This window comes from Barbus barbus (genome assembly GCF_936440315.1).
Source record: "Barbus barbus genome assembly, chromosome: 41".
Taxonomy (NCBI): Eukaryota; Metazoa; Chordata; class Actinopteri; order Cypriniformes; family Cyprinidae; genus Barbus; species Barbus barbus.
The window spans coordinates 23,232,229-23,248,061 of NC_136719.1; the positions used below are offsets into that span (position 1 = coordinate 23,232,229).

General features: G+C 33.7%; 1 protein-coding gene across 1 annotated transcript in view; it reads right to left on the bottom strand.

The window, feature by feature from the left end:
• The window catches only part of LOC306860339 (putative phospholipid-transporting ATPase IIA), a 62,828-nt gene that overhangs the window by 26,872 nt on the left and 20,123 nt on the right, over nt 1–15,833 (bottom strand). Inside the window, exons 12-17 of the mRNA XM_079401988.1 lie at nt 13,656–13,798; nt 10,982–11,094; nt 7,216–7,425; nt 4,177–4,338; nt 1,679–1,771; nt 1,490–1,573 (exon numbers count right to left, since the gene is read on the bottom strand). Of these exons, the coding sequence (XP_079258114.1) occupies nt 1,490–1,573; nt 1,679–1,771; nt 4,177–4,338; nt 7,216–7,425; nt 10,982–11,094; nt 13,656–13,798 (805 nt within the window). The remainder of the gene's footprint in view (nt 1–1,489; nt 1,574–1,678; nt 1,772–4,176; nt 4,339–7,215; nt 7,426–10,981; nt 11,095–13,655; nt 13,799–15,833) is intronic.

Below are 15,833 nucleotides of genomic sequence, written 5' to 3' on the forward strand. Positions count from 1 at the left end.
TACAGCGCTGTGGAGGAATTTTGGCCCACTCATCTTGACAGAATTGTTGTAATTCAGCCACATTGGAGGGTTTTCGAGCATGAACCACCTTTTTAAGGTCATGCCACAGCATCTCAATAGGATTCAGGTCAGGACTTTGACTAGGCCACTCCAAAGTCTTCATTTTGTTTTTCTTCAGCCATTCAGAGGTGGCTTTGCTGGTGTGTTTTGGATCATTGTCCAGAACCCAAGTTCGCTTCAGCTTGAGGTCACGAACAGATGGCCGGACATTGTCCTTCAGGATTTTTTGGTAGACAGCTGAATTCATTGTTCCATTTATCACAGCAAGTCTTCCAGGTCCTGAAGCAGCAAAACAGCCCCAGACCATCACACTACCACCACCATATTTTACTATTGGTATGATGTTCTTTTTCTGAAATGCTGTGTTACTTTTACGCCAGATGTAATGGGACACACACCTTCCAAAAAGTTCAACTTTTGTCTCGTCAGTCCACAGAGAATTTCCCCAAAAGTCTTGGGGATCATCAAGATGTTTTCTGGCAAAACTGAGACGAGCCTTTGTTCTTTTTGCTCAGCAGCGGTTTTCGTCTTGGAACTCTGCCATGCAGGCCGTTTTTGCCCAGTCTCTGTCTTATGGTGGAGTCATGAACACTGACCTTAACTGAGGCAAGTGAGGCCTGCAGTTCTTTAGATGTTGTTGTGTTGTCTTTTGTGACCTCTTGGATGAGTCGTCGCTGCGCTCTTGGGGTAATGTTGGTAGGCCGGCCACTCCTGGGAAGGTTCACCACTGTTCCATGTTTTTGCCATTTGTGGATAATGGCTCTTCCTGTGGTTCGCTGGAGTCCCAACGCTTTAGAAATGACTTTATAACCTTTTCCAGACTGATAGATCTGTTACTTTCTTTCTCATTTGTTCCTGAATTTCTTTGGATCTCAACATGATGTGTAGCTTTCGAGGATCTTTTGGTCTACTTCACTTTGTCAGGCAGGTCCTATTTAAGTGATTTCTTGATTGCGAACAAGATCAGGCTTGGGTGTGGCTACAGAAACTGAACTCAGGTGTGATAAACCACAGTTATGTTTTAACGGGGGGGGGGGGGGGGGGGGGGGGGGCACTTTTTCACACAGGGCCATGTGGGTTTGGATTTTGTTTTCCCTTCATAAAAAAAACCCCTTCATTTAAAACCAGCATGTTGTGTTTACTTGTGTTATCTTTGATTAATATTTCAATTAGTTTGATGATCTGAAACATTACAGTGTGACAAACATGCAATAAAATAAAAAATCAGGAAGGGGGCCAACACTTTTTCACACCACTGTAGATGTCCACAATAAGTGCTGCATGATGACTCTTCCACATAATTTTCTTTCCATGTTTTTTTTGGGCCAAGTCTTTAAATTCTTCATATTAATCTACATTATCAGGAATTATTCACCCCAGAATTGTGTTCCATAGCAAACTTTCTAATGACTAAGCATTGAAAACTCACCTCAAAATCTTGGTATTGTTCTTCTGTTAGGGATTTTTTGGCCACCACTAGCACCCTCAAGCCTTCCCTGGCCATATTCCCACACTTATAAAGAAAGCAAAAAACAAATTCCCAACATACAAGTCACGAAATTACTTGGCATAAGCATGACGTCGATGTAAAATCATTTAAAAAAAAACGTGAAATTACCTCCTCCTCAAGCCAGTCGTTGTACTGAACGATACCGGCCATCACCACATCAGCACCCTTCATGTAAAACGTGATATCTCCTGTGGATTCATCCTAGCAAACACGAGCAGAATATATTTTATTATTAAATAATTTATCATTTATGCATAGACTGCACATACACTGAGGAATACGGCAGCATCAGATATCAAGATCAATGATACTCTGATGCACCAAGTGAAACAGTAAGAGGGACAGTCTGTGCTGTTTTTTCCAAGCATTCATTTTGGATTTCCTTGATCGTCCTTGAAGGTGTTTTAAAAGTATTCTGCAGAGGAAACCAGGTTCAGTTGCTGGTTTCCTCAAACACTGATACAGGCTTCGGTCCAGGCCAACAACAATAGCTGCGAGTTCGTACGGGGAGAGTTAGTCATCAAGCCCAGGGCAGGGTCACTACTTTCTCAGATAACACTCAGTCTGGTCACATCATTTTTGGGCTGATCTTCAATTATCGCATTGTTCAAAAGGGTAAAGCACATAACTAGATTTTCACATTTTCTGGCGTAAATGTCTGTGCAAAACTCAAAGACCCACCTTGAAGATATAATATTCTGGGAATAATTTTCTAGTTTATTATTTTCCAGGAAAAAATCTGAAGTAAAGTACCGCTGCGAACCACGTTTCCAGAACAAGCCACACGATTTGAGGCATCACTGAAGTCCAAAGTATAAATGATGCAAAAAGCAGACAGAACAGACAAAATACAATAACAGACAAAATGTGCCTGATGAAGACCTGATGGTCGAAACCTTGAACGTGTTTTAATAAAGTTTTCATGGAGCAGTTACGGACTTTTTTTTTCTTTCTTGTATTTGCCCCATTTTTGTCCTGCACCTGAGCCCTTATTGTGTTTATGGGGTATGCACACCTTTTTTGTTTTTTTGACAAAGCATAAACGTTGCAGGACAAGTTACATTCCTAATATATTCCTATATATATATCAATTTTAACCCAAAATTCTGTTAACCCTAAATTTATGTTTGTTCATAAAAGAGCTTAAAAAAAACGATTATTGTTTTAAACAATTAATTTTATGGTTTTCCCGTCATGTGCCAACAACATTCCTGCATGTTGGTAAATTTATTTAATTCAGAAATTGAAAACATTCATAATACAGATTTTTATTTTTATAATTTGTACTGTTCTATTTTTTAGTTATCAATAATTCAATAATAAATAAATATGTAAAAAGTTAAATACATAAATAATAATTTTAAATATAAATATTTTTCATAAGATAAAAGAAAAGAGACATGTATGCTTTTGTATGTATGTGTGCATATATATATACACACATACATACATATATACATATATATATATATATATATATATATATATATATATATATATACACACATATACATACATATATACACACATATATATATATATATGTAATTTAATTATATTTGATCATTTTGGGGAAAAAATAAAGACCTAGGTTTTTTTTCCCCTTAAAAATAAAAAGTTATTTCAATTCAGAAATTGAAAACATTCATAATATAAGAATAAAACAGAACATAATTTACACACATATAGTATGTAAACAAACTTTTATTTTGAATGCGATTAATCACGATTAATCATTTTGCAGCCCTAGTTCATAACACTTTAACTAACGCAATTAAATTGAAATGTTAAAAATGCTGTCCACCATTATTAATCAATAATTGTCCTCTTGTGTGACAAATGATATTTTAAAAAGTACAAATGCATAGTTTCTCAATTAATGAGGTCATCCTGCAAGTAATTATACAAAAATAGATAGTAAAAAAATGAAAAATGTCAACTACACAGTAAAAATTACTTTTCAAAGTAAATAAAACAAAGGTTATTGAAGAATGTTTTAGTAGAAAATACTAATTTAGTCTTTCTGCTTCAAAATTTCAGATTCCATTTGTTACTTTCACTTTCTTTGTAACTATTTGTTAAATTTACTATCAATTTCTGTGAAAATTCAATTAAACGTTAACTCCTATACCATTTTTTAGTATAGCGATTAAACATTAAAAAACATATCTATCATAATAAATGCAGTACTGAAGAATTTTCATTTTAAAATGAAATACTAGTGTTAATTTCGTCAACGAAGACTACGACGAAAAATGTTCGTTGACGAGCTTTATTCCCATGACTAAGACGAGACGACAACAAGGTCAATAAACGATAACTAAGACTATATCAACATGCAATTTCGTTGACGAAATAAACTGAGACTAAAATGTATTCAAAAAGATAAAAACGTTTCCAAAAACCTCTTTTCATTTTCTTCAAAAAAAGGAGACAAAATGTTGTTGCAGACTGCTACACGCCTCTACTAAAATTAACACTATTTAACACACATTTTTTTATGCCATCTCAGACTTTTGGTTCCCTTCTATATGTCAGACAGGTCATTTGTAAAGTTAATGGAGTTTAGAGACACTTGTGTTTCTGTGTCTGGATGCGACACTCACTCGCACTATGATGCCCATGCGCTTGCTCTCGTAGGTAAAGGGGAAGATCTGCAGGATGGTGAAGTTCAGTATTTGTCCACTAGGTGTCCTCAGCTGCATTGAAGACTGATCTCTTCCAACCAGCGTCAGACCGACACTCTCCGTCCACTGAACCAGAGACACCTAGTGCATAAGAGAGAGACAAATTGAAGGAAAACCGCTGTGCATTTGCAAACTCCTGAGTTTCATGAAACAAATGTCATAAACAAACAGGAAGGAATCAGCCTGGCTTCTTCTCAAAGCTCTAAGCAAATTAATAAAATGTGTCACATGCTGTTTTCTTAAACAAAAAACTAACTCCTAGTCAAGCACACAACTATTGCGTTTTACATCTCGAATTGTTTCCTACAACTGTTTTTTGGATGTGTGACGCAGAAAACGCAAGTATGCAATGGGACACCAATTATAAGCGTGTTCTCTTCTGGGAACATGTGAGGATAAAGGCAAACCAGATGCCATCCATTAGTGTGATGCTGAAGGGGGGTATTTGTGGGAGGCAGAAGTTATTGCCCAATAACTTCCAGACCAAGGGTTACAGAGAGATCAAAAAACCCGATTTCTTATGCCCTCCCTGACTAGCTGCTAATAACATATCTCACAGTATCCAGATGGGCTGACTGCTGCCAAAAAACAGCCCTCGCTGTTACAAACCAACAAATGAGGCTTATCCAAACGGTGTGTAGAAAAAGTGATGCCACTTCAAAGCATTTTGAGTTTTGTGTGTGTGTCCAGTCCTATTAATTAACTTAAAAAAATGTTTTTTTATCAAATTTGTATAAAATAATATTTATTTATTTATTCATTCATTCATTTATATTTGAGTACATATTGAATTAAATAATGCATTAACAAATTTGTATATATATATTTTGAATGTTTTCTAAATTTAGAATTTAGAATAACTTTTTAAGTTAAAATAAATAACCTAGGACTATTTTACAATCTAAATTGAATTATATATATATTTATTTATGCATTTATTTTAAGATATTCAAGTATTTTTAAATCATTTATTATTAAATAACAGTACAAATTATTTTAGGTTATATATATATATATATATATATATATATATATATATATATATATATATATATATATATATATATATATATATATATATATATATATATATATATATATATATATATATATATATATATATATACATATATATACATACAAATTCATACACACACAGACACACACAAATATGTGTCTCTTTTCTTTTGAAAAATATTTATTTAGATTTAAAAAAAATTATTTATTATTGAATTATTGATAACTAAATAATAGAAAAGTACAAATTATTATTATAATTTTTTAAAATCAAGATTTAAAATTTTTTTGAATTTAAATAAAAATTCAGAACATGACGGGAAAACCATAAAACAGGAAATGACATCACAGAGAGAACTGTAGTCCCTTATGACTGTATCTGTGTAATTTTTCAAATGAAATTTTAACAACACTTTAGTTGAGTTAATGAATTAAAATATTACATTTCTAAAAAAAAACCTGGTGCACACACACACACACACACATATATATATATAGAAGTATATGTATATAAACAGATACCCTTTAATATCAGTTTAAAAGGCATGGCTAGAGAAGAAACAATCGTCTGTAAAACAATACCAGATCAGTGCGTCATGTCTTTGTGATAAATGTGGAGGTTCTGCTACAGAACATGTATATGCTTTTAGTCAGCGTCTCCGTGAACGCACATACAGTCAGTGTGGCGGCATGCAGTGGTTTAAACCAAACCAGTAATGATGCGATTGGTGCCTACGTAACCACATCATGGGTCAACTGATCACTGCATGCGTCACTCGCTCCTGGCCCGACTGATCTAGGTTCATTGCCCAGAAATGATCAAATATGAGACAGCACATCTGCAGAAGTGATCAGCTGCAGAAGAGAATACGCCAAAAGCTTGACTCATCATTCGGGAATAATCTAATACCTGGCCAAGGATTATGAAATATGTGGCGACTCGCAAATTATTAATTATAAATGTATTAATTTAATTACGGATAGCTTCAATCAGTTAAGATTTACACAGCACAATTCTTCTTTAAATCAGAGAACCAAATGGAGGATATAGCCCTTAGTCAGAGTAGACGACATTATTAGTTAGACAAAAATGAAAATGGGGCTGTACAGGACAAAAGTACCGGCCGTTCACACCCATTTAATTCAGCAATGTACTTGATGATTTTGCTAATTTATGTCTGTTTAAAATCAAATGTCACAAGAATGCTATTTTTTCCCCAAATTAATTTGTCTTAAAATAATTTTTTAGACTCATCATTCAAATGTTCATGTTTTTATTTTATTTAAATACTTATGTTTTATTAATTTATAAGTATTTACATTTTTATTATATTCATGTATTTGTAAATTCCCTGGTTTTATAAATGCTATTTATTTTTTATTTTTTAAAATTTAAAATAACTGCTGTGAGTTTTTTCTGAATTGTTTAAATATAATAGAAGGTTTTTAACTTTCTGTTCTTCAAAGAATTAAAAAACATTGATTTAAATATTTTTATTTTAAAATTACACACACACACACATATATATATTGCATTGCAAAAAACAGATAACTAAATTTTTTACAAATTTTAAAACATTTACAAAATAAATGACAAAATAATAGATATAATATTATTATAATATGAATAATATAATGCTATTCAAAAGTTTGGGGACAGTACATTTTTTCTTTCTTTTCTTATTTGAAAGAAATTAATACTTTTATTCAGGAAGGATGTGTTAAATGAATAAAAAGTCATAAAGAAGTATTTTGTTAGAAAAGATTTCTATTTTGAACAAATGCTGCTCTTTTTAACTTTGTATTCATCAAAGAATCAAAGAAAAAAAGTATCACATGTTCCAAAAAACAACATGAAGCAGCACAACAGTTTCAACACTCATAATAAATCAGCATATCAGAATGATTTCTGAACTATCATCATGAATGGAACTGTGGTACCTCATCTGGACTGGAGGCCTGGTAAACCCTGCATGTGTCTTCATAGTGCATCTCAGCTTCCGCCTGATCCGTCACACCGTTGGACTCGTATACCGGGGTCACGTTGTGCACCAGTGCGATGGCCTTCACTGCCTCGTGCACTCGACTGCTGATGGTCTTCCTCACTTTGGTGGCGCCCGGTGCACGAGTGGCCTGCAGGTCTTGAGGAGGCTGTGGAGATCAGATTCAACATGACTGTCTATAACGTTTAAGCAAAAATGACAATAAAGGGATGATCATGACTAATTTATTTAGGCCCGGTTTCACAGACAGGGCTTAGACTAAGCCAGGATTAGGCCATAGTTCAATTAGGACATTTAAGTAGCTTTCAGAAAGTATTTAGAATAGTGCTGTCAATCGATTAAATTTTTCAAATCACGATTAATCACAAATTTAAAATGCTAGGATTTACCTGTAAATGTGTTGAAATAAAGAAATGCATGACAAACTAGTTTAAGGAAACTGAACCTTTCACACCTCCGCAAAGTATGAGACATAATCCTTATTATTCTTTTTTTCAATTATCATTATCAGCCTTTATACTGGCAATAAAACATTTACCAAGCCACATCGCTTCAATCCCAGTATACATTTACCCAACTATTATCAAAAGTATTTCTAAATAAATACAACAAAACATTTTCTTGCGACCATACATGAAGTATTATGACAAAATGCATTATGAAGAACAATTGGACCTGTTCTGCAGCTGCATTAAAGCTAACATTAGCATCATGCTACATAAGACAATTTATGAGATTAATAGTGCACTTTTACTCAGAACTCACTTTAACCCACCATCAAGTGTTTGTAATAACTTCCTTTCGCGATCACGTGAATACACTTTGGGCGGCTGCGGTACATTATAAAAGTAACCCAAAAAAACGGCAACACTGGTTCGCTGTGCCCTTATCCCATATGAGTATACATATCTCTCGCGCACTGTCGCTCTCTCTCCCTCTCTCTCTCCCTCTCTCTCTCAGACACACTCGCTCCCTCTCTCTCTCCGCGTTCGCTTCACTTTTGTCTAACCCGCCACCTCATAATCACACAATCCCTGCGTCCAATGTGCATACTGTCCACCCTATCTGTCCTAAATAGTATTGAAAATTACTAATATCACATAGAATTTAGGATGGATAGTGCATTGGGATGCAGGCATAATTACCTTCCACGCTGCGATGACGGCAAGAAGTTGGGGTCAAACCTTATCAAATGATTAATTTGCGTTAAAAAATATTAACGCGTTAAGATTTTTAGATTAATCGCATGAGATAAAGCGTTAACGTTGACAAGCCCTAATTTAGAAAAAAACATTACTGGTGTGCATCTTGAGACAAAACAAAGGCACTGATATATTTTAAGATCGTTATGTGCAAGTTTCTTTCAGTTGAAACAGCTCAGACTTACATTTTAGTCTAGGATTAGGCTTAAACCTGGTCTGTGAAACCAGGGGTTAATGTTCTAATTGAAAGAGAACAAGTGCAATATAGAAGAGAACAAGGCTATTTCAATAAATCACCTATGCTTTAGTGAGTGTGCAGTTGTTCTCTTTCAATTAGATCATATTTTTCCTTTTGCTTTGCCTCATTTGCCTAATTTATTTAATGTAACAAGTAAATATCCTACTTAGTAACTGAAACCATTATTGAAGGTAGACTAAGTCATTTTATAATTACACAATGGTTTAACAGTTTGGGGTCATTCTTTTTTTTTAAAGAAATAAATAGTTTTATTCAGCAAGGATGCATTAAATTGATCAAAAGTGACATTTACAATATTACAAAAGATTTCTATTTGAAATAAGTGCTATTCTTTTACATTTTTCTATTCATCAAAGCATCACAGTTTCCACAAATAAGCAGTTTTCAACATTGTTAATCATCAGAAATGTTTCTTCAGCAGCAAATCAGAATATTAGAATGATTTCTGAAGGACCATGTGACACTGAAGACAGGAGTAATGATGCTGAAAATTCAGCTTTACATCCCAAGAATAAATTACATCTTAAAATATATACACATAGAAAACAGTTATTTGAAATTACAATAATGCGTCTTTTTTTTTTTATCATAAATGACTTTCAGAAACATAAAAAAAATTCCCCAAACTTTGGAGACTGGCCATAGTATTTTACTAAAACTTTTAGTTACTGAGTAAAATCTGAGTAAATAGAGTGATTTCTCTCAACTCATCCCTTCTGGATTCATTTTTTTCCCCACTGAGCTTGTTGCAGTGCACTCTGGGATTGCTTTCTCCACAAAGGATACATGCGATGCAAAATTTTGTAAAAATAAGGAATCTCAAACATGTATTAAAAAAAATAAATTCTTCACACATAAAAACTACTTTAGTGTAAAGACAACACATAGTGCACATATAAAGATGCATTCTCATTATTTTGACCAGATTTAAGCTAAATGAGCACTTCAGGTTGACAAAATGATCAAAATATCCATGTCTCTGATTGCCAATAAACCGACCCTTGCTAATATCCTGAAAAAGAACTCATAAACGCTCCCAGATGTGTTACATATATGAACAATTACCGCCAGCACCGAGCTACTATTTATAGAGCGCACATTTCCGAGGGCTAATGACAGAGTTTGTAAGTTCGTATATAAGCTATTGAGAGGCCGGAGTACTTGTAACCCCGGTTTCCTGCCTCAGTGACCTCTGGTGTCAAACGGACAAAACATATCAGTGAGAGGTGAAAGGGACTCATTTTACAAGGACTTCACTCTGTTTGCTGGACAAAAGCTCAACAATTGTGCTTTGTGAAGGCTTTTCTAAACGGGACAGTTATACAGTGACGGCCTGCATTTTGGTGGGTGGTATGATCGAAATCATACATCACAGATAAATCTAATCTACGTCATTGATATGATATATTTATGCATTTAGCAGATGCTTTTATCCAAAGCAAGTTACATTGCATTCAAGCTACACATTTTATCAGTTCATGCATTCCCTGGGAATCTAACCTATGACCTTGGTGTTGTTAACGCCATGCACAATACAGTTATATTTAGGGTTCCAATTTTGGATTAAATTTCATTGCTTTTTCATTATACTTTCAAATTTTTTTACTCTTTATTAAAAACGGACGGGTTATATTAAAATGTGATTTAAAATTTTTTTAGGTTTGTATGGCTTGTTTTTGTAGCGCTGCACAATTTTGCCACCATTTTGAAATTACAAATCAATATGACTAAAAAAATTAATAATACATAAATAAAATAATTTTTTTACATTTTTAAAAATAAAAATAAATAGTAATAATAATTATTATTATTATTCAAATTATATATATATATATATATATATATATATATATATATATATATATATATATATATATATATATATATATATATATATATATATATAAACAAAATAAAAAATATTACTACTGTAATATTTCATGCATAGTAAAAAAGATTGTGCACAGGATAATAATAATAATTAAGAAAATAATTTCATTTTACAGTACTATTGTAAAATTACAATAAAATGTATGGATGCATTATTTATTTTTAAATGTTAAACCATCATCTTCTCATTACAAATTTGGGAAGATGGTTGGAGCATGCTGCATCATTGTACCTTTGCACAAATTACATATGCATTGTGATACTTTGCCCAAAAACTGGGTGTACATGAATTATATGCAAAAAATTGGATGCAAGCATGCTCAGTTTGCCATGCAGGGAATCCTGGGAAATACCTGAGTGTAAGCGCTGAACACGTGACTCTGCACTTCATCCATGGAGTCCATCCCATACGCCACGGTTCCAAGATGGAGTCGTCTGAACACCATCTCATTCTGAGTGAGAGTCCCTGTGAAAAGCATTAACATTAGTGGAGGGTGAGCCATCCTGCCTAAACAAACAGATCTGCTTATATAACTATAACTACAGGTAATCGTTTTTGCAGATGTTTTCAGTAACCCTTCGTGTTGTTTTTAACTGAAACTAAAATGATTAAACATAGCTTTCAATATTTGAAATAAAGCTGATATAATATAAACTATATATAAAAAACCTAAACTTAAAGATAAATTAGAAATGTATATAAAATAGGTTTAAGCTGAAATACTACAATTTCTAATTACCAAATAAAAAATGAAAGCTAAACAAAAAATACTTACAAAAAAAAAAAACCTAAAATAAAATTAAAAAGAAAACTGAAAAGTCAAAATAAAAACTAATTCAAATGATTAATAAATAAATAAAAGTATATAAATAATACTAATCACTGGTAACATTTAAGGTCATTGCAGTCCAAAATGTTTGCATGCGGTTTTCCATTTTTTCGTATTCCCCATCCTTTCCTATCAAAATGCATGCTACGGATGCGAAAACACAGAAAATCAAACCTGATCCAATTTTTTTTTTGACGGACAAATGTTTCAGGGGGCAATGTGCAAACAGCTCCCATCAAATGTCTAGATTGTCTAGGTTTTAGTTACTTAACAAAAATAAATGTTAAAAGCTTAAAATAAACAGTAAAATAAACGGAGTAACGGAATTACTGAAATAAACTATAAAAACAAACTTCTAGTCATCATTTCTCATGAACTTTTAGGGATCATTTCTTATTTTAGTTTAACTTATGTACTAAAATAACTAAAATGGACATAAAAATTAAATCATACTATATAGACATTAAAAAAGCAAAAACTCATAAAATGACAAAAACAACTAAATATTAATAAAACTATAATAGTATCTCAATTACACTAAAATAACACCGGGTTCCGATGGTTATAGTTGGATTCGAACCTACAATCTTTCAGCCTAGACCTTCTTACTAATACACCACAACATGTTTTGGCTGTAAAATCTAGTTACTGCAATTATCTAACTATTTTTAAACAGTAGGCAGTATACAGTACATACTGTACAGTATGCAATACACTAGTATTCGAATTCGAGCATAGCCAATAAAAGAGAAATATCTGTGATAGGAAACGTCAGCCTCTAACAACCTCCTCTGATCGACATGCACTTCCTGTAGCCAAAAACCTCAAACTAAACAATATAAACACTAATGGCTTGTTAATGACAAAGAGCCTCGGGTTTGTTTCCTGACACCTCTCGCGTCAGCCGCTCTTAAACAGAGCCTCTCGGTAGTATTTCAGTCAGGCGTCACTGGTCTACCCTTTACATTACGATGACCTCTGACCTCCTTTATTCACTGGCTCGGTCAAGCTACATCAGCGTCCGTGTGGGAAACAGGCTGTAATTTTACAGGCGGTCGAATGCATAAATTTCAAGGGTACCGCTGGCTGACTCTGTGTGGCAAGTGTGTGAGGATGAGAACCTTCAGCTCATCTCTGATTTAAGGCTGTAATAAGTGGCATGTCTGAGCTCTCTGCACACACGTTTAAGCCCCATGGTAAGAGCCTCAGCTACCTGTGAGCTACTGGGAGAAACTTTTAAAAACACTTCAACACTATCAACTCTCAAACACACCAGCACAACGCTCTCATTTCTGCTTTGGTTCATTCAGAAAAGCCCTTTGCATTAAGGAACATAAATTTAACTGGCAAAGCCACGACTTCCTTTTACCTTTTCTTCCGAGTCACATACAATTTTTACAATTAACTTCCCCTTATATAAAGGTAACTAGACTAGGCTCTGATGGTTGCTAGGGTGCTGCTACTAAACGATATTAAAACAAAACATTAAACCAATAATTTCCACAATCTAACCAAATTATTTTCCACAGTATATTCTGCTTTACTCTAAAACACACTACTGTTCAAATGTTTGGGGTCGGTAAGATTTTTGTTTGAATGTTTTTGAAAGAAATCTCTTATGCTCACCAAGCCTGCATTTAGTTGATTAAAAATACAGTAAAAACAGTAATATTATGAAATATTATTACAATTTAAAATACCTACTTTCTATTTGAACACATTGTAAAATGTAATTTATTTCTGTGATCAAAGCTGAATTTTCAGCATCATTACAGTCTTCAGTGTCACATGATCCTTCAGAAATCAGTCTAATATTTAAACATTTCTCATTATTATTATCAATGTTGAAAACAGTTGTGCCGTTTCATATTTTCGTGGAAACTGTGATTAATTTTTTCAGGATTATTTTGATGACTAAAAACCGTTTATTTATTTAAAAAACAGCATTTATTTGAAATAGAATTTTTTTGTAACATTATAAATATCTTTACTGTCCCTTTTGATCGATTTAATGCATCTTTGCTGAATGAAAATATTAATTAATTTAAAAAAAATCAACAAAAACTGGCCCAAACTTTTGAATGGTAATATACGTTGTAACTGAAGTTAAATATGTTAAAAATCCCGTTTCACCTTTTGTCACTGTTAGCAAAAATGCAGATTCTACACAAGCTTTTACAGTTAAATGAAATCATACCAGTTTTGTCTGTGAGCAGATAAGAGATCCGGCCAAGCTGCTCTGGGAAGGTACTGGCTCGAACTACGGTCCCGGGGATTTTAGAGTCTTTCTTGATCATCCAACTGAACACCATTTTGCCCATATCCAAATTCACACGCAAACTGAAAATAAAGCATAATAAGTGCTAGACATCAAGTATGCAGCAATACTAAATTTCTTTGCCAATACTGATAGCCAATTATTCAGAATAACATCTGCCTATACCGATAATTTATCTGTATATTTACGATATATATCTCTCCCAACTAATGCTGTAAGATATACAGGGAGCCTTCTCATTTGGTACATTGTTTTAATTTTAATCTCTAATATTATACTAGAGCACAAACTACTATATTTCACTGCTTTAGCTGATTTATTTTGAGATATAATAATTACACTCAAATTAAAACTGAATTTGTATACACCTCAACTGTACATAAGGTAATTTTTCTGCCCCCTTTTGATTGACAGCATGTAACTGGCCCTAATCACTGACTGCTTTTAAACAATTGACCTATCGGTAAGCCCATCCCCTTGAATGCAGACTAGCCAATGGCAGTCGAGTATCAGTTGCACAGGGAGCTGGAACTCTGACATCTTTAGGTTTCAGCGCCATAGAGAAACACTGGAAGATCCGAAGCTCGCATCGGTTTTATGGGGTTTATGCTTCAAAAATGGAAAAACGATGTGCCTGGGGTACTTGTAAAACTGATTCCAGGTATCCTGAGAGGATGGGCAATATCATTTATTTTATTAAATTTCCTGAATCCAAAGAAAACGGAGCAAAATGTCCCTAAGTATTCAACCCAATACAAATGAAGACAAAAACGTTCATTTTCTGGTTGTCATACACTCATTAAGTTACAATTTTCCTCTGCTCAAGAACGTTAATGTTATCTTGTGCTTTAGCAAGGTATCTCTGGCTAAAACTAGCTAACGTTAAAGTTAGTGAGTCCATGCTAACGTACAAACCTAAATAGCGGACTGTTCTGGCGTCTTGTACAGTGTAGGTCAAAAACACATAAACGAAGGTCTACATTTCAGTGTCTCTTCATATTAAACTGGTTAAATGTACATTAATTCAATCGTACCCTGCGATACATGAACAGTGTTGATCCTGCATGTTGTCATCCGCGATCATGATGACTGACCGTAATATGAGACTTCTCCCACTTGCATTGAGATCTGTAAACCCTCGCTTCGAGTTACCCACCGTATTTATTTCTAAATATTTTATAAATACTTCCATGGAATATTTAATTCCCATTTGGTGGCCTTCTGTGTCCAAAATTGTGCAAAAACATCGTGGGACAAGGTTCACACACTGCAGCTGTCATTGTAAGACAGTGAGCAACTCGTTTGTTTGTCCGAGGGAGCAACAGTAACTAAGGGGGGCGGGGCTTACCGATAGGTCAATTGGCTGAAGGCTTTAATGCAGCTGCTTTATATCGGCTGATACCGATTATTGGCCGATACATTGGTGCATCCCATTATTGGCGCTTTTAGGAGAGAGTACTAGAAATTACACAGGAAGAAAGTTTGCAAGGTACATTTAAAACTCTTGCCCAATATGTATTACAGTTTGGCCAACAGTGTTTAATCAATCAATCAATCAAGCATTACTGGACATTAGGACTGCACGATTGACAAAAATCATAACTGTCGATTATTCCCTTGAGATTGTAATTGACAACAATTATTTTGAACAGATTTATGCCATTTTTTTTATAAAATTTATATTTAAAAAAAGGCTGAAAACACTCTTCCTGAACTTTTATTGCTTTTCTATAGTATGGAGCCTCAAATGTCAACTATACATTGGTTTGGTTTCTTCTTTAAACAAACAAAAAAAAAAAGGTAAAATTATGCATGGTATAATAATGTTATACTAAAACTAAAAGAAAAAAAAGAAAAAAGAAAAAAAATGGTTTACTAAAGCTATATATTTAATTTACAATTAAACAGACAAAATTTCAAATTACAGTAATATTTTACTGTACAATTAATATTATCAGGGCTCCAGACTAACATTCAAGAGCAGTGCCACCAGCACCTGATTTGGTAGCACTGAACATGTAATATTACAAGTTTTGTCTCTTAGAAATACACATTAGAACAGGAGCTTGAGTTCAGAGTAGCAGGAGCTTGAGTTGG